This window comes from Eptatretus burgeri, chromosome 7 (assembly GCF_056783735.1).
Source record: "Eptatretus burgeri isolate ZD-2024b chromosome 7, Ebu_testis_v1, whole genome shotgun sequence".
Taxonomy (NCBI): domain Eukaryota; kingdom Metazoa; phylum Chordata; class Myxini; order Myxiniformes; family Myxinidae; genus Eptatretus; species Eptatretus burgeri.
Window position 1 is genome coordinate 54,526,017 of NC_140967.1, and position 22,993 is coordinate 54,549,009.

Sequence of the window (22,993 nt, forward strand, 5' to 3'; positions counted from 1 at the left end):
CAGCTGTGCCGGATCACAGACTGTGCTGTGAATACCCAAGATATGTTAAATGTAAAAGGTCATGACCTCTTGGTAGGTCTTCAACCTACAGTGGATGGAGAAGCAGATGTCCAGATTTGAGAGGCCAGCAAGGAATCCAAAATTATGGTCAGAGCTTTGGCTACATGGAAAGAAGAAAGACCTGACATTGGCAGCAATAATAGATTCCATGCCTTTGTTCGTAATTGTAAGTAAAAATACTTGCTTGTAATTGAGAGGATATGTTTTGCATCCACCTTATGAATGGGAGTCTTCTTCTTCTTCTTTTGTATGCAGCAAAAGATGATGGGGTAGCATCATTGGATGAGGGCATGGCAGTGTTGCTGATGTAATGCCCTTTCCTGGTTAGGGCAGGAATTTGGAATTTGTACATGGTGTCGGAGATTTGTGAAGGAACCGTGGAATTATAGAATCTTTAATGTCCACCACTTAATGTTGGCAGAAGGGACACCCGTTCAATGTCCATCCGAGGGACAGCACACATGTTGATAAATTATCCTGCCTGTGAAGCACCAGGATAACAGTTTGTAGCTGGGTTGGGATTCAAACCCAGGCAAAACAGCTTAGAGGCATGTGTCCATACCATCTCACAGCAAAGACTCAATCATGAGCCCCAAGGAGCTTTCAAAAGACCTCATGGATAAAGTTCTGGAAAGGCACAGATCAGGGAATTGGTATAAAAATATTTCAAAGGCCTTAAATATCCCTTGGAGCTCAGTCAAGATGATCATTAAGAAGTGGAAGATGTGTGGTACTACGAAGACCCTGCCTAAATCAGACCATCCCTCCAAACCTGGATGACCAAGTGTGGAAGAGACAGATTAGAGAGGCCACCAAGAGGCCAGTGGCAACTTTGAAAGAGCTGCAGTCCTTTGTTGCAAAGACTGGTCATTGTGTGTACGTGACAACAATATCCCTAGCATTGCACAAGTCTGGCCTGTACGGTAGGGTGGCAAGAAGGAAGCCATTACTCAAAAAATGGCCACCTTGAGTCCCATTTGAAGTATGCAAAAACAACCACTCTGGAGATTCTGAAGCCATGTGTCAAAAAGTTTTGTTGTTAAACAAAACCAAGATCAAACTATTTGACCTAAATGCAAAACGTTATGTTTGGCGCAAACCTGACACAACACATCACCCAAAGAACGCCATCCGTTCTGTGAAGCATGGAGGTGGCATCATCATGTTATGGGGATGTTTCTCATCAGCAGGGATTGGGGCACCTCTTCGGATTGGGAAAATGAATGAAACAAAATACAGAAAAATCCTCGAGGAAAACCTGCTGCTCTCTGCAAGAAAGCTGAAATTGGGACAGAAGTTCACCTTTCAGCATGACGCCCCGAAGCACAGAGCCAAAGCTACACTGGAGTGACTTAGGAACAAAAAGATAAATGTTCTTGAGTGGCCCAGTCAGAGCTCCGACCTAAATCCTATCAAAAATCTGTGGCATGACTTGAAGATTGCTGTTCATCAACGTTCATCACACAACTTAATTGAGCTTGAACAGTTTTGTCCATAATTGGCAAATATTGACCAATCAATGTGTGCCAAGTTGGTTGAGCCCTATCCCAACAGACTCACACCTGTAATTGCTGTCAAAGGTGCTTCCACAAAGTATTCACTCAAGGGGGGGGGGGGGTTGATTCATCCAACCGAGATATTCTAGTTTTGTATTTTTAATCAATTTTCCGAAATTTATAGAATCAGTTTTTCACTTGGAAGTTGTGGGGTACGGTGTGCAAATATAGGTGGAAAAAGCCTGATTTAATACAATGTAATTCCAGAGTGGGTACAGGGAAGTGTTTGAGGCACCCACAAAAAACATAGACCGAGCAATGCCACCCCTGCTCGTGCCATATAAAAGTACTGCAATGTTGTGATTTCTATTTTCTTTGTTTTTCTTTTTCTTTTCAGGAACAAAGCTCATGGATGAATGAGTATTGCAATCCTGATTGGAGAACAATGCTATATCAAAGTGAGTAATTTTTTATGTTTGTATTAATTTGCTTTATTCTGTCATCCGTCAGTTATTAAGTTGCAGACACTTCACAGCAGTTACAACAGATGTGAAATAGGACATGCTAATTACCTTCGCATTCTGCAAAAGGTTATGTTTTGGTCGGCGTGTATTTATTTATTCATTTATTTATTTGTAATCTTGTGATTCGTTTTACTCAAAAGTATTAAACCGAATTCCATGAAATTTGGTGGGATGATTGGTTATTAGCCAGGAAGCATTCAATTAGATTTTGGGATCGTTCGGGTCAAAGGTCAAGGTCAAGGTCACGAAAAGGTCAAAATCGTCTTTTTACGATAACACGGTCAATTTTTATTAAATTTGCATGCAAATAACGCCAAAATGTTCAGAATTCAACGCCTCATCTTGTGATATGCAATATGACACAATGACGCCCATACTCTTGTAACCGGTTAGGGGTCAAAGGTCAGGGGGGTCACGACCTTGAAAAATATGCGGTTTTTGTCATAACGCGGTCAATTCTTGTCCGCTTTACATGAACCCAGCACCAAAATGTTCAGAATTTAATGCCCAATCTTGTGACACAATGACGTCATAACACATAACACCGGTTGGGGTAAAATGTCGGGGGGGGGGTCATGCCCTTGAAAAATATGCGGTTTTCGGCATAACTCAGTCAATTCTTATTCGATTTGCATGAAACCAGCATAAAACGAGATTACTTCTCTTGTTGAAACGTTGTATTCACCGAGCTTGCGAGTGAAGACTCGCCAAAACGACGTGAGTTGATTGTTGTTTAGTCCGTAGCCCCCGAAAGTCGGGGGGGGGCATGACATTATAGATATGTGGTTTGTGTCATAAGACCATTCATATGAAACCAGTTCCCCACACTCATACCAAGAACAAAAAAAGTAGTGGCGGCGAAGGTATGCGCTCTATGAGTGCCCGTTCTAGTTGTTTCATATGCTATAATGCTGCAAGTCAATCATTTTCAAGATATGTCGTCCAAAAATGTTTTTTACTGTGTAATTGACACATTAAAAAAAACTTGACTTATGCCAATGTGAAAGGGTTGGCAGAATGGACTAGAAGTATGCACACTTGCCTCGGAGCAGTCTTGCCTGGGTTAAATCTTGGCCCAGCTACAAACTGTCTTGCAAGCAGGGTGAGGCATCAATGTGTGTGCTGTCCCTTGGTTGAATTTTAAACTGGGCATCCTGTCTGCCTGGACAAGTTGATGGATGTTAAAGATCCCATTGTTTTTTTTTGCCAAGAGTAGGCAAGCTTTCACCAGCACCCTGAATAAATGACAAATTCCTGCCCAAACATACAGGAGGCATAACGTCAGCAGCACAGCTGTGCCCTCAACGTTTGATGAGACTCTCAAACTTGTGCTGCATGTGAAAGAAGACAAAAATGTAGACACTGTTATAAAATATATTTTTAAGTAACACTTGTTGTGCTTTTAAAGTATGAACAGTAACAGCCATGTAATTTAAACAATAACGTAATGTGCACTGGCACAGTTCCTGCAAATGTTGCCCTTGAGATGCCTGTATTTACCCAAAGATGGCACAAACATGCACAGTCAAGGAGTTGTGAAGATTCTTTGTTTGGACTATGAATACAAATGTTATCTTTTATTCAAATGATGTATTTGTGTATTAAGAGGAAATTACAACAGATTTTCACCAAACATGTGAATTGTGATTTAACCCCCCACCCCACCCCACCCCCACCCCTACAAAGTAGTAACCCAAATCTCACTTCAGTCTTTTGTGTCATTTACAGAAATTTGCTCGATAAACCACATTTCAGGCCTGTTTTTCAATTGCCCTGCAAAAACAAAGAGAACTGATAACTTGCTCTTTGCCTCCTTCATTGTCTTGGCAGTGTGTTCCGCCATTTCCTGCATAATTCAGGTATCGTTTTGACATCTTCCTGGAAACGATTTCACAATTCAGACAAATGGTTCTTTGCTAAACTTTTGTTCAAAACTTACGTGGAGTAAGAAATCGGCTTCATCAAGGCTCCTTGATCTTTAAGTTTTGTTTCTGTTCTTTGTGTTGCAGGTAATTGTTGCTTTGAATGAATTTCTTCAAAACAAGAGATCTATTTACAAGCATGCGCAATTAAAGAATTATATATACCAGAAACAGCTTGAAGAGTTCCAGAAAAATCGGAAACTCAAGTTCCAGAAAGAATCGCAGCAGTTTAATGAGGCTCCTCAAAGAAAGAATTGCGCCTGGTGCAGACAATTTAAAAGGACAATGGAATACGTGCATAAATCACGTCCAACCAGAATTGTTCGACACCACCCACTGCATTTGAGGGAATCAACATTTGAGCCCCGCCAACCATCATCACGAGCATTGTCCAATGAATTAAAGAAAGGAAGGGGACCTCAGAAATGGTTTGACACTAAGTATAAGCAAGTGTCCCCTGCATCATCAAGTGGATCATCACATTGCTCCTGGAAAGGCAGTTATGTGTCATCAATGAAGGAAGAGCCGAAGGAGAAATCTAAAGTTCTGCCAAATAAATTTCAAGACGAATCAAAGAAAGAAAAAGCTCTCGCACCAGGAAAGACACCTCACAAAAAGTAAAACATTGAGTGTGGTGGTCGTATGGCAGCTTAGCTGCCGGGGTAGCTATCATTTCTTGAAGCGCGACTGTGTCGCTGATGCAGTGCCCCTCTACCAGTACACACACTGGAACTGGTACTTATTTCGCCGACCTCGGAAGGATGACAGGCTGAGTCAACCCCCTGGTGTATTAATTCAGCAGCCGACGGGGCTTGAACTCAGGACCCGAGGATCCCAAGCCACCACCCTAACCACTGAGCCAACACCAGGCTAAACATTGAGTGGAAGCGAGTGTCACCTGCTTCATCAATTGGATCGGCACATTACCCTTCACAAGGCAAAGGTTACCTGTCGTCAGTGAAGAAAGAGCCAAAGAAGGAGAAATCTAAAGCTCAGCTGAACAATTTTAAAAAAGATCTGGGGCACCAGAGACAAGTGCAGCTTCCTTGTGAAGCTCAACCAAAAATGATTCAGAATTTGTCTGGCAAATCATGTGGGATGAGATTTGGAACTTTTCCAAATTGGCATGTGCCAGGTCAGGTATGGGAGCATGTGCCAGAACAGCACGTCGCTGCGTCCACTTTCCACCGGTACTCCAGGGACCTCCATCTGGCCAGATGCCAGGCCCATCCCCATCTCCTTGAGATGCCGGTCAACCTGCTGCAACCATGAGGCACGTGGTCGGCCCATTGGCCTCCTCCACTCATGAGACTCCTTCGCTGAGAGAATTTGGTGAGCAGGATCAGCATCACGAAAACGAGCCACATGTCCATGCAGCTGCAACTGACGCTCACGGACCATGCAGGTAACAAATCTCATCCGAGTCTCTCTCAGCAACCGCTCGTTGGACACAAAATCTGACCAGCAATAGCCAAAGATCCTCCAAAGAGACCTGGTACCAAAGGAATTAAGTGTCCATCTCAGATCCTTGGTCAGAGTCCAAGTCTTGCATCCATAGATCAAGACTCGAAGCAGCAAGGACCTGAAGACTCGGACTTTCGTCCTCCCATACAGGTGCCGGCAGCGCCACACCCCATGATCCAGCGAATCCATGACTCCCCAGGCCAGACCCAGACGTCTATTGACCTCTGTGGTCTACCTTCACTTGTGGAAACACGGGCTGCGGTGAACCGGTTGAAACGGGGTAAAGCTCCAGGGATCTGTGGCATCCATGCTGAGCTTCTAAAGGCTGGTGGAAATGCTGCACTCGTGTCGTTGCATGTAGTTTTCTGCTCTGCCTGGAACACAGGCATCATTCCAACTGATTGGAAGAGGGGCCTTGTTGTCCCTCTCTGGAAAGTGAAGGGTGATCGCCAAGACTGCAACAACTACTGAGGGGTGACGCTGCTCTCAGTGCCAGGCAAGGTCTTTGCTCGGATAATTCTTGATAGGGTTCGCCACCACCTGCATGAGCACCAGCGACCAGAGCAGTCAGGCTTTACACCAGAGGTCAATGATTGACCGTATCCTTGCTCTTCAGGTCCTTACCGAACGCAGACGAGAGTTTCCGCAGGGGCTGCTTGCAACCTGTGTTGATCTCTGTAAAGCGTTCGATTCAGTGAATCGGGATGCCCTCTGGAGGATTCTTGGTCTTCGTGAGATGCCACCAAAACTGATCGATCTGATGTCTGAACTATACTCTGGAACTGAGAGTGCTGTGAAATGTGGTGGTACCATCTCTAACTTATTTCCAGTTGTTGGTGGAGTTCGCCAGGGGTGTGCACTGGCCCCCACACTTTTCAGCACTTGTATGGACTGGATTATAGGGAGGATGTTGGAGAGATCAAGCTGCGGTGCATTGTTTGGGAATATCAAGATCTCGGAACTTGACTTCGCAGATGATGCAGTCATCTTTGCGGAGACTTTAGATATCCTTTTGGGGGCCCTCTAGGTGCTGAACGAGGAGTCGGAGCCGCTGGGATTATGGGTTTCTTGGGTTAAAACTAAGATCCAGGCTTTCAATGACATATTTGATGCTGCTGTCCTGTCTGTGTCTGTTTGTGGTGAGGATGTTGAGGTCGTGGAGAGATTCACTTACCTTGGCAGTGATATTCATGTCTCTGCTGGCTGTGAGTAGTTGTTGCAGTCTTGGCGATCACCCTTCCCTTTCCAGAGAGGGACAACAAGACCCCTCTTCCAATCAGTTGGAATGATTCCTGTGTTCCAGGCAGAGCAGAAAACTGCATGCAACGACACGAGTGCAGCATTTCTACCAGCCTTGAGAACTTCAGCATGGATGCTACAGATCCCTGGAGCTTTACCCTGTTTCAACCGGTTCACCGCAGCCCGTGTTTCCACAAGCAAAGGTGGACCACAGTTGATTGGAGGGTCAGCAACAGGGATTGTAACACCCTTGATGTCCAACTCGACAGCTGGTGGATCAGCCTGGTACAACCGCTCAAAGTAACCAGCCCAGCGGGCCTTCACTTCAGACTCCTCTGTCAAGAGCCTAGCACTCTCTGCTCTAACTGCAGAGCTCCGAGGGATGGGCTTGCATGAACGCAATGCGCGAATTCCCCTGTAAGCGGGACGAGAATCACCTGTCCACAGGTGATGCTCTACCCCTCACAGATTCCTCGCACATAGGCCTCCTTGTCCACCCTCAGTGCACGTACAGTTTTACGCCTCAGCTCCCTGAACAGCTCAGCTCTGCCATTCAGCCTGGCCCTGCGACTCTGGTCAATGGTCCTGCGACTGACTGACTGGCCCTGCCACTCTGGACTCTGGTCAATGGCAGCAGAAAGAGGACAGAGAAGAAAGGCAGAAAGAGGAAAGTGAAGAAAGACAGAAAGAGGAAAGAAGGGAAAGAGAAACAGAGAGGAAAGGTAGAAAGAGGAAGACAGAAGATGGAGGAAGACAGAAGATGGAGGAAGACAGAAGATGGAGGAAGACAGAAGAAGGAAGACAGAAGAAGGAGGAAGACAGAAGAAGGAGGAAGACAGTAGATCCATGAAAATAAGATAACAAAGAAGAAAGGAAGGCGAGGCAGATACAAGAAAAAAGATACAAGAAGAAAAAAGGCAGGACAGGAAGAGAGATGTACACAAAGATGACAAAAAACAAGGAATAGCAGAAATCCAGAGCAGCAGAAACTCCGCAACATCAAGAAGCAAGACAAGAAGCAAACGCATAACAATGCCTATATTCTGCCCTCTCATACCTGAAATCTTCCAGTCATTGTGTTGTACTTCAGTCTGATGTCCATACGATCTGGTTCAGGAGGACACAGTTCAAGCCTATGAAACCCTTGTCGCACCTGTGTGAAGTGGGGCCATCGCCGTAAAATACAAAACACACAGGAAATTGCGCTTTGTGTGGAGGCGCGGCGGTGATGGTCATGTTTAACCCTCGACCAGTCAAAGATCCCCAGGGGGTTAAACACGGCAAGGTAAGCCTCGGTCTTATTTGCTACCTGCCACCTGTCTATTTCTTTTTCCTCCTGCCAACTCCCCCCCCCACCACCTTCCTCTCTCTCTCTCTCTCTCCCCCTCCTCACCATCTCTTCCCTCCCCCCATTTCTCTCTCTCCCTCTGTCCCTCTCTCACCCCATTCTCCCGCTCCCTCTCCCACCCCCCCCCAATCTCTCTACCTACTCTATTTGCATTCCCCTCACCAAAGCGTTGGGTGACATTTCCTCATACTTAATACTTCCAAGTACCTCCAGTTTTGCAGTGCATGGACATGTTAAATAGGGTGGTGTGATGTCCCTAGTCTCACTTTCATGTCCCCCATCTCTGACCATGTCAGAGGGGTGGGGGACAAAACAGACTGAGAGAGATGGAGAATTGAAGAAAATGATGAATCGTTATAAGGAAATGAAAGGAAAGAGAACATAAAGCTATTGAGTGAAAATGAGTGGGATAAGTGTATGATGTTAGCCTGGTAGCTTAGTTGGCATGGGACAGAAAGTAAGACCAGTTTGCGTGAGGGAGAAAATACAAATCCCGAGTGTGTGCCGTGTTTGAACCCGTTACATCATATCCCACCAAATCTTGGTGTTGGCTTAACAGTTAAAGTGGCTGGCTGAAGATCTTCGGGTCTTGAATTCAAGCCCCTGTTGTGCCGATCAATTAACACCAGGTGGTTTGACTCGGCCTGTCATTCTTTGGAGGTTGGCCAAATAAGTATCAGTATACTAGTAACAGTGGCACTGCATCAGGGAATAGCTGTGCTCCCAGAAATTGATGCCAGCAGTAGCCACAGACTGCATAAGGAACAACAACATAACATCCCACTCACATGACAAAAAATGCTTCCCTCACATTATTAACCCTCATTATGATTAAACAAAGAGCAACAAGTCAACATTTCATCAAATAAGCAGTCTGCAAAGTCTGCATTTACATTTTGTAAATACATGTGTTGTACCAAAAATATTCCCTCCTCAGACATCCCAGGACGAATCAAAACTCTTCCCTTCATTCCCTTGTACATCCCTTCCACCAACCGAATTTCTGCTTCCGGCACTCCCATCTATCTCAGTGTCGCCATCACCATCTCTCTCGTGACAGTGTTGTTGGCCTTCTCCAGGTCCCCAAATCCCAATACCATCTCACCTTCAACCTCCAACCACCAGCTATCTCAGCACGAACATCCCATCCGTCGCTCCCCAATCCTTTCTAATCTCCTGTTGTTCTTCTCCGATCTCCATCTCCACCTTCTCCCACCATCCATAATCCTCTCCAGCACCTTCATTACACGACTCAGAAGGGCAATGCCGCTGTACTTCCCCAGATCTTGAACATCGCCGTTTCCCTTCAATATCAGCATAATTAACCCTGTGCTCCACTCCTCTGGCATTGAACCCTCTCTTATACATACACTGCGCCTGTTTGTCCAACTTATTGCGCTGCAATTATCATCTCTCTACATAGCTCATCAATGTTTGGCACTCTTCCTTTCATCATCCTCTTCAATGCCGTCCACACTTCCTCCTCTGTGATCTCCACCAACTCCAATTTCCCCTCTCCATAACTCAGTAGTTCCAGCTCACCGTTGCTTCCTTCCCAGTTCAACAGCTCTTTGAAATACCCTTCCCACACCTTCAATATCACCCCCTCTCTGTCTTGAGCCTCTTGCCACCATCCTTAACTCCTCCTTTCATGTCCTTACCATCCTCATCCCTGTCACAAGCCAATTTATATATTATCTTCCACCTACCATCCTCTTCCATATTATTCCTCATCTTATTCACCGCTCTCCTTGCTGCTTTCTTCTTCTGCCGATACAGGTGCAGCAACCCCACATCCTTGATCTGCACTGTCCTTTTACAAAGCTCCTTCATTTCACCACCTGCCTTTGCTACTTCTTCTGCCCACCATACGTGGTTTCTATCCCTTGCTGATGCACCCTTTCCCGACGTCCTTCGCACAAAACTTCTGCAATTCCTCTAAACACCACTCCCTTCTTCTTCCACTCCTCCCCCAAACCTTCCACTTGTTCATCAAGTTGCTCATATCTCACCCTCAACCTCTCCTTGAACTCAATGCTGACATTTCCCCTGCACTTCCCCCACATAATATTCTTCCAAACCCTGCTCTTAACCTCCTTCCTTTTCTCCAACTATAACACAAATACCACAGGCTTGTGCTGGATGGTAACATGTTCTCCCGTCACTGCCTTACACTCCTTAACCCTCCACAACTGTCACTTTCTTGCCACACCCAAATCCAGTTCTGTTATATGATGTCCACTCCTATAGATAATCTTGTAGCTTTTCCACTTTTGAAAGAGTGAACCAGCTATGGCCATCCCATTTCTCACCACCAGCTCCACAAGCTCTCGACCCTCTTTATTTCTTGTTCCCCAACCAAATTTAGCAAAACATTCCTCTTCACCCGGCTCCACTACTCCCACTTGCGTGGTAATGTCTTCTGTGTGTCACTATCTGCCATGATCTCTCCTGGGAAAGCCACATTTCCAAGCTGGCCTCCAAAGCCAGTCACCGACTGAGCATCCTCCATCGTGCAAAGTCCTTCCCTGGCACACGTGCACTCCTGACAACATACAAAGCTTTCGTCCACAGCCTCATTGAGTACTGCTCTCCCAATGGAGCTGGTGCTCCTGCCTCTCACCTTTCTCGGCTTCATGCTGTGGAAACTAAGGCATTTAGGATCATTGGTATCTCCCGCGATGAGGCTGAGTCTTTGGGGCTCTCACTCTATCACCGCAGGCCAGTCGGTGGTCTTTTTGTCTTCTACCATCTACTCTCTGGCCTCGTCCCCCAGCTCTGTCTGAGATATATCCCCCCCCCCATATTTACGCAAGGCGCTCAAGGTCTGCCAGCAACCCCCTTCTGGTAAAACTACCAAAATCAAGAATCACTGCTCACCTTCACTCTTTCATTCCTTCCCCCCCCCCCCACTTTTGGAATAAACTCCCACACTCTCTTCAATCCCACTCTTCCCTCCAGGTCTTCAAAACAGCTGTTCACCACTATCTATCTCTTTTCTTCCCCCATCCAAAACCACGATCTATTTTTACCCCGGCTAATCCACCCCAAACCCACCTCCTTCAAATTCCCTACTTTCCTTTCTGAAAGTCACTGTGGTGTCCATCTTGTTTACCCTGTGTACCCCAACCCATCCCTGTCCCTTCCACAGATCTCCTAATGTCTGTTCCACACTGTATTTTCATTCCCTCTCCCACCCATCTTGTCTCTTGCTCCCCTTGTACGTTTGGTGTGTTAGCTCTCATATGAGCCTTGACATTGTATACCCCCCCCCCCAAAAAGTGGCCTTTTGCCTTATGTTTACCACAAAATTCTGTGACCTGATATGCAAATGCTCTTCAAATTTCAACTCGATTGGATGAAAATTGAGGACTGTAGAAAATTGGCCTATATCGACCTTTGGCCAATGTTGACCTCAAGAGTGATCGCTATATCACATGGTCATAGAACATGTGGTAAAGTTTCAATTTCCTCCGATGAATGGTTTTCGATGTATGCTCTTCACAAAATGCAGAAACGTACAAATTGCATACGTACGTACGCTACCGATCGCTTAAACCTGCATTTCGCTTCACGAGCGCAGGGTAATAATGTCTTCATCCAGCCTCAGGTCACACATTGACCTGCAGTTAGAAATGTTCACAATAATTACTGTGGATTAACAGCAGAGAGAACAACATCGACGTGATCATGCTGAGGCCTGATGTACATCGCCATCTGCGTGACATTATCAGGCAAATTGTGATCAACATGCATAGGAGAGTACCTTACCCAATCCATACTCTCGTTCTTGTACACATACACTGGGGTATTCAGCAAATACACTCAAGTAAGAATTTCGTTTTCTGTACCCCAAGTACCTGCCCTGTCCATACGAGAAGCTCTTATGTAGGCTTCAACAATGGGCACAACAATGGAAAGTATGAATGGCTCAATATCAGACGTGTGTGTGGCAATTGCAGAACGCACAGCTCCTTGTTGTTGTTGCAAGCCTAGTGATATGTGCAAATGAGCAAAATGAACAGTTATCTCTGATTAATTGAGCATTGATCACTCTACTTGATGCAGTATGTCAAAACAAAGATGAAAGGAACACCAAATGACAGTTCAAATATTTACTCAATTCAGAGTTAGAGTGGATAATCCTCTGTTCATGCTGTCCTGCTCAATGTGATGCGCCGACATAGCGAATCTAGCACCAAGAAACCGTGACTCGAGGAGGTTCCTGATCACATGATTAGCTTTTACCTTGATTCAGTGACTGGAAGAGGGTTCGTGATCACGTGTCCCATGTGAAGCACTCGTACCTTGCTATTTTATTTTCGTAAATATAACATCATTAGAAATGAATAGGATAAAACAAACATTATAAATATTTGTGGAAGGGTCCAGAGGGTCTTTGGGATCTCAGAGTCTTTGGGGTTTATAGGTTCTTGAGAGTCTTAAAGGGCCTTAGTTTCATTTATGGTCTTTCGGGTCTTGGGGATTTAAAGGGTCTAAATATGCCTGGTGTTGGCTTAATGGCTTGAGTGGTGGGCTTAGGATCCCAGGCTCCTAAGTTCAAACCCCCCTCAGCTGTTGAATTAATACCAGGTGGGGTTGACTCTGTCTGTCATCCTTCCGAGGTTGGCAAAACGAGTGCCAGCATGCTGGTATCCTGTGTCGGAGTGGCGACCCATCCAGGATTGTACCCAAAGGCCAAGGAGACTGCTTCGGTAGAATCAATGCTCTGTACAGAGAATAGTCCCAATGGATGGATGGATGGGGTCTAAATGTTGTGAAGGTATAAAGGGTTTTAAAGGGTTTAAAATGGTCTAACGGGGTCTAAAATACCTAAGGGGTTTCAGAGCTCTCATACGAGTCTCGACATTGTGTACAAAAAAAAGAAAAAGGGATTTGCAAAAGCTATGGGGAAATCGAGTTACAGAGAGGCAATGCAAGGTTCAGCAAAGAACAACAATAATACATTACAACAAGGCACGGATTTGGGAACAAGGCATAGCTTGCCAATGAATGATGAGGCATGGTGAGGCAAAACTCCTGAAGAACACTACATGTCAAATGGTGAGAAGTGCAGTGAATTTTGATGTTGCCAGTCAAGTTTGGATCAGCACGCTGTGTGAATAGGAAAAGGTTGCATGCTGTGAGATGTGTGGAGTGGAGCAAGTGTCTGAGGCGGTTTGTAGTACAGCGTTATTGCCGATGCCGACTGAGCCAGAATGGCTAATAAGGCCTTCCGAGACATCAGCAAAGCATTTGTACACTAAGCATCCAGATGAGCTACGTCACAAGTTCATTTGTTTTCCTTTATATTCTGGCTATCGCTAAAACTTCGCAAGATTACCATGCTCTCTCGACATTTGGTCGAGTTGAACAGAAAGCGTTTTTTAATGTGCATAAAGTATTTTAGGCAGAAAATAGCCAATGTGGACAAAAAAAGGTGGTGGCATCGTTTTTAATGAGATACCATCAACACACATTTGGCTGCAAGACAAAGGTACTTCACCATTTCATGGCTCCACGGCCATAAAACACGCCCCTTGACAATGTGCGACTAAACATGGGAATGTGTGATGACGATACTTCCTTCATCCACCCTAGTGGAGCAGTCAACCTTACCACTTCTGGTGGACTGGGCAGGAAGTTTGAAAAGCCAAGTCGTTAATGTATAACGATCCATCTTAGGAGGCCTATTTGGTGTCTTTGAATGCAGATGTAAAGTAAAAACGGGTCTCATTAGGTGACATATGGGAAGGGACATAGGCACTGAGGAATTAAAGATGTTTTTATATTGCTCCATTTGGCTGAACAGAAATAGGCTATGTAAGGCAATGAGGCTGGCTGGACAACTTGTTAGCAAGTATATAGTGAATGGATTAATGGGTTCAGTCTGGAGACTGATGTCATCTGAAATGATGATGCTTCAACCACGTATATCGATAAGAATGACGATACCACACGTTAAGTTACACACACAAATATCTATTCCGTTGTCTCCTCAATATCGCCAGATATTTTGGCATAGTCAGGCAGAGTTCAAAAGACCAACCTCAATCTTTGCTTACCAAATGAACCATCATACAAAGTCTTCTTTGGGTCGCTCCAGCTCTGTTGATTGTAATCGTTGAGCCATTTTGTATTTTTGTTTTCAGTTCCTGCATTGAACTGAGCAATTTAAATGCTTGAAACGGTTTGAAAATAAACAGCAATATTTTATTTGTTTGATTGAAATTGACGTTGCATGGATTCAACAGACGACAGCTTCACTAGAACCTGCACACGAGATGGCTCACCGGACAGTACTGTATGCGCTCGGCCTATTGCCTTTCTTGTCAAAAGGTAAGCATGATGAGCATCTAAATGTGATGGCAATAGCCCCCTAAGCCCCGCTCAGCCACTCTTTGCCTTGTGGCTTTTGAACGGCCGATAATTCTGACCAGATTGGTCGCTCACAACGGTTTAAACTCTTCCAAGCACCTGACTGTTGAAGAATGATCGGATGTTTTAGCACAATATAAAAACATTCCTCAAGACAGCGAAGGGCTAAAAGAGAAAGGGAGGCACTGTGTGAGAGAAGGCAAGACATTGCAAATACCCGAGCACAGTTTCGGCGATTTAAGTGGGAATGCAAGATGTCACATGGGACAGATAAGTGGCAAGGAGGACAACAAGGGACAACGAATGAGAGCACCAAGAGTGCAAAAAAGGAAGTGCAATATATGAAGAAGTGCTGCTCGGCTACATTGATGCAAGAGTTAGCCAAAGGATGAAGAGGATAACGAGATCCATGGTGAGTCGAGGTCTAACAAGGCATGGAGAAGCACCAGTAGGATTAGCATCTCGTGACATTTGAACTCCGATGCCAAGCATTTGAGGAGCAATAGAGGCTGCAGTCAGAGAATCTGAAAAGGGGGTTGGAGGAGAATGAAAGAGGATGAAAAGGAAAGGGATAGAAAGAAATGGATCAGATGGTGAGTAGATTTTTATTACAATATTGGCTTAATATCACACAGGTCATGGCTTGAAATATTGGATTTGAGGCAGTGGTGAGGAAGTTAAGGAAAAAAGTAATAATCGGTGACCTTTTGTTTCCGAAGAAAGGTATTCACATGAAACATGCGAACCACCTGGTCAATTTGTCTATGGTACAGAAGCTGCTGCCCAGACAGCAACCACACCAGAAGATAGCAAACAGTGTAACCTGGTGTCAAGGGACCTCCAAGAAGACCAGATCACTTGCTTCTTAAAGTCCAGGCAGGAATTTGGAATTTAGTCATGGAGCCAGCGATAACTCACCAAAACTTCCTGGAGCACAACATGGGATTTTTAATGTTTACCAACTCATGCCAGCAGATGGGACACCAAGTTAAACGTCCATCTGATGGATGGTGTGTGCTACATTGATGCCTCGATCTGCCTGTGAAACACCAGGATGACAGTTTATCGCTCGGTCGAGATTCAAACTGAGGCGAGACAGCTCAGAGGTGACTATGCATACTTTTAGGATGCCCTACCAGCCCAGGCATAAAAAGTACATAAATCATAATAATGTTTGGTAGCATCAGTAAGATTATCCAAATGACTTTTTAATTCATCAGAATCTGCTTTAAGCTTTAATGCAGACAAGTGTTGCTGAGAAAACTATTCATTGATTGCAATGCTTTTACATTGCCAACTGGTCATTGCTCATTCCCTCTTTGGGCCAAAGTCTAGATTAATGGTCTGTACAGATTTTTTTCCTCTTTGTTCCTCTCTCCCAGGAAAGAAAGGTTGGTGCATTTACTGAAGTCAGGTCAGGTATGGGAGCATGTGCCAGAACAGCGCGTCGCTGTGTCCACTTTCCGCCGGTACTCCAGGGGCCTCCGTCTGGCCTTCCCCAAGGCAGATGCCAGGCCCATCCCCATCTCCTTGAGATGCTGGTCAACCTGCTGCAACCACGAGGCACGTGGTCGGCCCATTGGCCTCCTCCACTCACGAGACTCCCTTGCTGAGAGAATCTGGTGAGCAGGATCAGCGTCAGGAAAACGAGCCACATGTCCATACAGCCACAACTGACGCTCACGGACCATGCAGGTAACAAATCTCATCCGAGTCTCTCTCAGCAACAGCTCGTTGGACACAAAATCTGACCAGCGATAGCCAAGGATTCTCCGAAGAGACCTGGTACCAAAGGAATTAAGTCTCCGTCTCAGATCCTTGGTCAGAGTCCAAGTCTCGCATCCATAGAGCAAGACTGGAAGCACCAAGGACCTGAAGACTCGGACTTTCGTCCTCCCGCACAGGTACCGGCAGCGCCACACCCCATGATCCAGTGAATCCATGACTCCCCAGGCCCGACCCAGACGTCTATTGACCTCTGACTCACAGCCAGCAGAGACATGAATATCACTGCCAAGGTAAGTGAATCTCTCCACGACCTCAACATCCTCACTACAAACAGACACAGACAGGACAGCAGCATCCAAGATGTCATTGAAAGCCTGGATCTTAGTTTTGACCCAAGAAACCCGTAATCCCAGAGGCTCCGACTCCTCGTTCAGCACCTCGAGGGCCCCCAAAAGGATATCTAAAGTCTCCGCAAAGATGACTGCATCATCTGCGAAATCAAGGTCCGAGATCTTGACATTCCCAAACGATGCACCGCAGCTTGATCTTTCCGACATCCTCCCTAAAATCCAGTCCATACAAGTGCTAAAAAGTGTGGGGGCCAGTACACACCCCCTGACGAACTCCAGTAACAACTGGAAATAAGTCAGACATGGTACCACCACACTTACACAGCACTCTCAGTACCAGAGTAGAGTTCAGACATCAGATCGATCAGTTTTGGTGGCATCCCACGAAGACCAAGAATCCTCCAGAGGGCATCCCGATTCACTGAATCGAATGCTTTACAGAGATCAACATAGGCTGCAAACAGCCCCTGCGGAAACTCTCGTCTGCGTTCGGTGAGGACCCGAAGAGCAAGGATACGGTCAATCGTTGACCTCTTTGGTGTAAAGCCTGACTACTCTGGACACTGGTGCTCATGCAGATGGTGGCGAACCCCATCAAGAATTATCCGAGCAAAGACCTTGCTCGACACTGAGAGCAGCGTCACCCCTTGGTAGTTGTAACAGTCTTGGCGATCACCCTTCCCTTTCCAGAGAGGGACAACAAGGCCCCTCTTCCAGTCAGTTGGGATGATGCCTGTGTTCCAGGCAGAGCACAAAACTGCATGCAACGACACGAGTGCAGCATTTCCACCAACCTTGAGAAGTTCAGCATGGATGCCACAGATCCCTGGAGCTTTACCCCGTTTCAACCGGTTCACCGCAGCCCGTGTTTCCACAAGTGAAGGTGGACCACAGTTGATTGGAGGGACAGCAACAGGGATTGTAACATCCTTGACGTCCAACTCGACAGCTGGTGGATCAGCCTGGTACAACCGCTCAAAGTAAGCGGGCCTTCACTCCTCTGTCAAGAGCCTACCACTCTCTGCTCTAACTGCAGTGGTCCGAGGGATGGGCTTGGATGAACGCAATGTGTGAATTCCCCTGTAAGCGGGTAGAGAATCACCTGTCCACAGGTGATGCTCTACCCCCTCACAGATTCCTCGCACATAGGCCTCCTTGTCCACCCTTAGTGCACGTACAGTTTTACGCCTCAGCTCCCTGAACAGCTCAGCTCTGCCATTCAGCCTGGCCCTGCGACTCTGGTCAATGGTATCCAGTGTCCCTTGAGAGACAAAATTCTTCTTTGCCCTGCGGTGAGTTCCAAGACATCCACCGGCAACATCAAGGAGGGTGGTCTTGAAGGTAATCCATAACTCTTCAGGACCCCCCCAAAGCACCCAGACACCCCAAATGTCCACTCAGCCTATTCGCAAACTCCTCAGCGACTCTCTCATCCTTGAGCTTGCCAACATCCAGCCTAGGCTGGGATGGTACCATTCTCCAGGATTTAAGGTGCAGCTTTAGAGTTGCTATAACAAGCCTGTGATCAGTATTGAGGAACTGAGCACTCCGGTAGACCCTGCAGTTCTGGATCATCCTCCAAGATCGTCAATGAGGACATGGTCAATCTCCTTTGCCACACCGCCAGCGTTGGAATACCAAGTCCAGCGATGAGCTTGTGGGCGCTGAAAACATGAACCGGCCACCCTAAGTCCATGACTTCTTGCAAAGTCAAGTAACTTAGTGCTATTCTGGTTCATAATTCCTGACCCATGGGGACCAACACATGTCTCATAACCATCCCTATCAGTTCCAGTCGATGCATTGAAATCCCCCAAGACTAGAAGTGTATCTCGTCTGGGGCACTGATCAACCACAGACTCGAGCGTGGCGTAGAATGTGTCCTTCACGGTGAGGTCACTCGCCTCAGTCGGAGCATAAACCTAGACCAGGGAAATGACACCTAAGGAGTGACGAATCCTTCGTCTCATACGCTCGTTGACCGGTGTTACCTCAATTATCATTGGGGTCAGCTTATTGGACACAGTTACAGCACCTCCTTGAGTATGGTAACCATCAGAGCGACCAGACCAATAGTAGGTGCAACCACCCACCATTATCTCGCCGCAATTCGGTCTCTGAACCTCAGAGAGTGCTGCAATACCGATGTCCAAACGCTTGAGCTCAGATGATAACAGAGACAGGTGATCATCCTCTCTTAGGAATAGGACATTCCAGGCACCCACCCGAAGGGACCGGATCTGGACACGTCCAGAGCCAGAGCCATGGCAGCATGGCCTCAGGTTAACCCAAGGAGACCGCCGTCTGGTGGTCAGGTCAGACATTTACTGAAGTAACCTCTGCATACAGTATTTATGACCTATTTACACACACAAAGTAAAAAAGGTTAAAAAAAAAAGCCACTCCACCATGACTCAAATGTTCATGAAAGTATTTCAATCCAAATTGGTCATTTCCTTTGTTTCTATATGCTTCTGAAGATGCATCAAAATTGGCCAGCCCCAAGTGATTTATAAGACCATCGGGCCTATATTTATAATTGATGTGGTCTGTGCAGTGTCAACAGAAATGGGAGTGTATAATAACATGACGATGCCAGGCACAAGGGACCAACAATGGCCAATTTAGCGGCCAACTACTACGATGTAATGACAGGTTTGTGCTCTTTTAAAAAAGTGGCCAAAGTAGAAAGACAAGACAGAAGTGAGGCCGGTTCTACAAGTAAACACCAAGCCTTTTAGCCAAGCTCCAGATGACTTGCTTTATAATTGATAGCTTTCCAGTATCATCATCATTGTGCATTTCAATCGCTGCTTTTCAAAGGAAAGAAAAACAAACCCAAAGAGATGCAAAATACATTTTCGTAACTCGCAATGAAATGATGATTATGAATTTGTACGTTTGGCAAAAATGAAAATATTATTTAGTTGACAAATGATAGATGACGTCAGTTATCGTACAGGCCTAAACACTGGTGCACATTCACCTCCACTGCCAGAGTCCCAGCACCCATCCTCATCATCGCAGTTTCCACTGCTTTCCACCCAGTTCTCTGCAGTACCATCCCCAAGGCTCCAGCCATGATTCGGATGTCTTGCAATGCGTGCGCGCAGCACCTAAGGATTGAGAGGTCAGACAGAAAGTCTTAAGGTACATGCATATTTTATGACTAAGGATAGCAGGATAACCTGGACATATCTGTGCTGTGCTGGAGTTTCCTTTGCTTTATTGAAGACCTTATACCAACTTTCATGTGCACAGCATGGCTGGTTTAAATGAGAGACAGAAACAGACACAGAGACGTATTGAGACATATTGTATGGACTTAGTTGTTGAAATTAAAATGCATTAGTATAGAGTAAACAGTATGCGGATAAACAAATCGATTGTTCACAGAATCTCGCCCCAGATATAAACTATGCTGGTGTTTCACAGGCAAAGTGAAGTATCAATGTGTGTGCCATTGGCATACCATCTGCCAGTATTCCTTGGTGGATGTTAAGGATCCCATGGTGCCCTTCATGAAGAGTAAGTGAGCTGTTGGTGGCACCCTGAACAAATTCACAATTCCTACCCTGACTAACACTGGGAAGAGAATATATGTATATGGGAACACTGAGATGGGGGGGAGAATGAGGAGATAGAGGAGGGAAAGAGAGAGCAGGGAGGGGGAAAGAGAGAGGAGGGAGGGGGAAAGAGAGAGGAGGGGAGGGGGAGGTAGAAAGAGGAGGGGGGAGGTAGAGAGATGAGGGGGGGAGGTAGAGAGAGGAGGGTGTAGGGAGAGAGGAGGGAAAGAGGTGAGAGGAATGGAAGGCAGATGTGTGGTGGAGCGTCAATTATGATTCATACTGTCTCATCAAAATGATTCTGCATAGAATAACAGTGAAGATGGAAACAAAATAATGTCTGAAATCCATTTTCCACCGGGCATACTATAAATACCACCAGAGACAAACACCGCTCGGACACGTCTGGCGACAAACTCCCATCCAGTCATAAACACCGCCCAGACACAAACTCCCGTCTGGACATAAACACCGCCTGGATATGCCCAGAAACAAACTCCCATCTGGACACGTCTGGCGACAAACTCCCATCCAGACATGTCTGGAGACAAACCACCGTCCATACACGTATGGAGATATGCCTCCGGAGACAAACTCCTGTCCAGACAAACACTGGGCGGATAAGTTTGGAAGCAAACACTGCCCGGACACATCCAGAGACAAACTCCCATCTGGACACGTCCAGAGACAAACTCCCTTCCGGATGCATCCAGAGAAAAACTTCCATCCAGACACGTCCGGAGATAAATACGATACGGAGACAAACCCCGCATGGATATAACCACCGTCCAAATACATCCAGAGACAGAGAGACACACACACACACACACACACACACACACACACACACACACACACACACACACACACACACACACACACACACAGAGAGAGAGAGAGAGAGAGAGAGAGAGAGAGAGAGAGAGAGAGAGAGAGAGAGAGAGAGAGAGAGAGAGAGAGAGAGAGAGAGAGAGAGAGAGAGAGAGAGAGAGAGAGAGAGAGAGAGAGAGAGAGAGAGAGAGAGAGAGAGAGAGAGAGAGAGAGAGAGAGACACAGAGACAGAGAGACAGAGACACAGACACACAGAGACAGACAGAGACACAGACACACAGAGACAAAGACACACAGAGACAGACAGAGACAGAGACACAGAGAGAGACACAGAGACACAGAGAGACAGAGAGACAGAGAGAGAGAGAGAGAGAGAGAGAGAGAGAGAGAGAGAGAGAGAGAGAGAGAGAGAGAGAGAGAGAGAGAGAGAGAGAGAGAGAGAGAGAGACAGACAGACAGACAGAGACAGAGAGAACGAACGAACGAGCTGGAGGGTGTGTGGGGGAGGGGGAGTAATCGGAGAGAATATGTTATGCTTTGTGAACAACACACACACACACACACGCTTGGCCGATATCGGCAATTTTTCGGGAGAATCGGCAGGTTGGAGTCAGTGATTATTATCGACCACAGTATGTACTGCATACAACCTAGAAACCTTGAGTAGCTTTCAGTGCAAAACGTTGCATTTATAAAGACATTTCAGGTATATGATCACAAATATTATTCTTTATAAACAGCTGCGTGTGGCAGGTGGAAAAAAAAAAAAAACTTGGCTTGGTAATTTAGAAAACATGTTAATATGACAAACGGCTCAGCAATACAACTCGTCACTTCGTTGATGGGGGGTATTAAGGAGTGAGAGAGAGCAAGAGAGGAGAGAGGGAGGAAAGAGAGAGGAGGCAGGAGGGAGGGGAAGGAAGGAAGGGGGAAGAGCGAGGAAGGGGGGGAGGTGGGGAGAGCTATGCCTCACCAAACGTTGCTATAACGTGGGCGAAAGGGATGCGAGGAGGGCGTGAGGGAGAGGGAGAGAGATTCAGAGAAAGACAGACAAGAAGACAAGAAGTGTGCTGGTGCAGACAAGAAGCGACGCATTGACCACCAACCCTAAGTAAAGACTTGAACGACATATACATATACATATATATATATATATATATATATATATATATATATATATATATATACATATATATATATACATATATATATACATATATACATATATATATATATATATATACATATACACATATATATATATATATACATATACATATATATATAGATATATATATATACATATACATATATATATATATATATATATATATATATATATACATATATATATATATATATATATGTACATATATATATATATGTACATATATATATATATATATATATATATATATATATATATATATATATGTACATATATATATATATATATATGTACATATATATATATATATATATATATATATATATATATATATATATATATATATATATATATATATATAGTTACGGTTGTGGAAATTCGCATTACACCATAAAGGGTCCTCAGTTGAGATATATCAGTAAGTTCATGTGTAGTTAGCCCAAACCCGTTGTATAGAGGGAAGATATGTGATCCATTCCGGCTGCGACGCTTCAGTTAGCCGTTTTTCTTTGGCTATTGTTAATTTGGTGCAAGAACAACAACGAACATCGCCACAACCAACATCTCATGATCATGCCATTCACTACAGGACGCCACCTTCCACAACTACGCTACCACATCTTCGCCACTCGCCATTCAACGAGCACCGTGCGGGCACGTGCAAGAACAAAAATCAGCAACGCCTGTGGGGTTTTCCCGCCTAATTTCCCCGCCTGATGCTTCCGCCTGAATCCCCCCCACCACGCTTGGTGTGAAGGGGAGGGTGCGGCAGCTCGCTCCCGATTGGTGGATGCACGGCGTGAGGCGGTCGGAGTGGGGGCACGCCCCCTTCGAGAGCTTTCTGGAAACGCCTCGAAGGGAGGTGGAGACAGAAATTGGGCAGTACAACGGGGCGGAGCCGGCCCCTACAAAAGGTGTG

The 22,993-nt window shown here is 45.6% G+C and overlaps 2 protein-coding genes across 6 annotated transcripts in view; one reads left to right on the forward strand and one right to left on the reverse strand.

Annotated features, from left to right (window-relative positions):
* LOC147023288 (uncharacterized) overlaps window positions 1-22,993 on the forward strand; it is a 139,862-nt gene that overhangs the window by 116,088 nt on the left and 781 nt on the right. For 2 of the 4 annotated variants that reach the window (XR_015060124.1, XM_085888538.1), the window contains 3 exons: window positions 1,954-2,014; window positions 3,809-3,939; window positions 4,090-7,606. Coding sequence is in view for 2 of the 4 variants with exons in the window: in XM_085888538.1 (XP_085744664.1) it covers window positions 1,954-2,014; window positions 3,809-3,939; window positions 4,090-4,623 (726 nt within the window). In the remaining 2 variants the exon portion in view is untranslated. Of the gene's footprint in view, window positions 1-1,953; window positions 2,015-3,808; window positions 3,940-4,089; window positions 7,607-22,993 lie in introns of those variants that run through there. The other 2 variants (XR_015060125.1, XM_085888539.1) reach the window with 1 other exon arrangement.
* The window catches only part of LOC147023289 (glypican-5-like), a 121,295-nt gene continuing 111,796 nt past the window's right edge, over window positions 13,495-22,993 (reverse strand). For both annotated transcript variants that reach the window (XM_085888536.1, XM_085888537.1), the window contains 2 exons: window positions 19,496-19,625; window positions 13,495-14,955 (listed from right to left, as the gene is read on the reverse strand). In XM_085888536.1, the coding sequence (XP_085744662.1) occupies window positions 14,792-14,955; window positions 19,496-19,625 (294 nt within the window). In that variant the 3' untranslated portion in view covers window positions 13,495-14,791. The remainder of the gene's footprint in view (window positions 14,956-19,495; window positions 19,626-22,993) is intronic.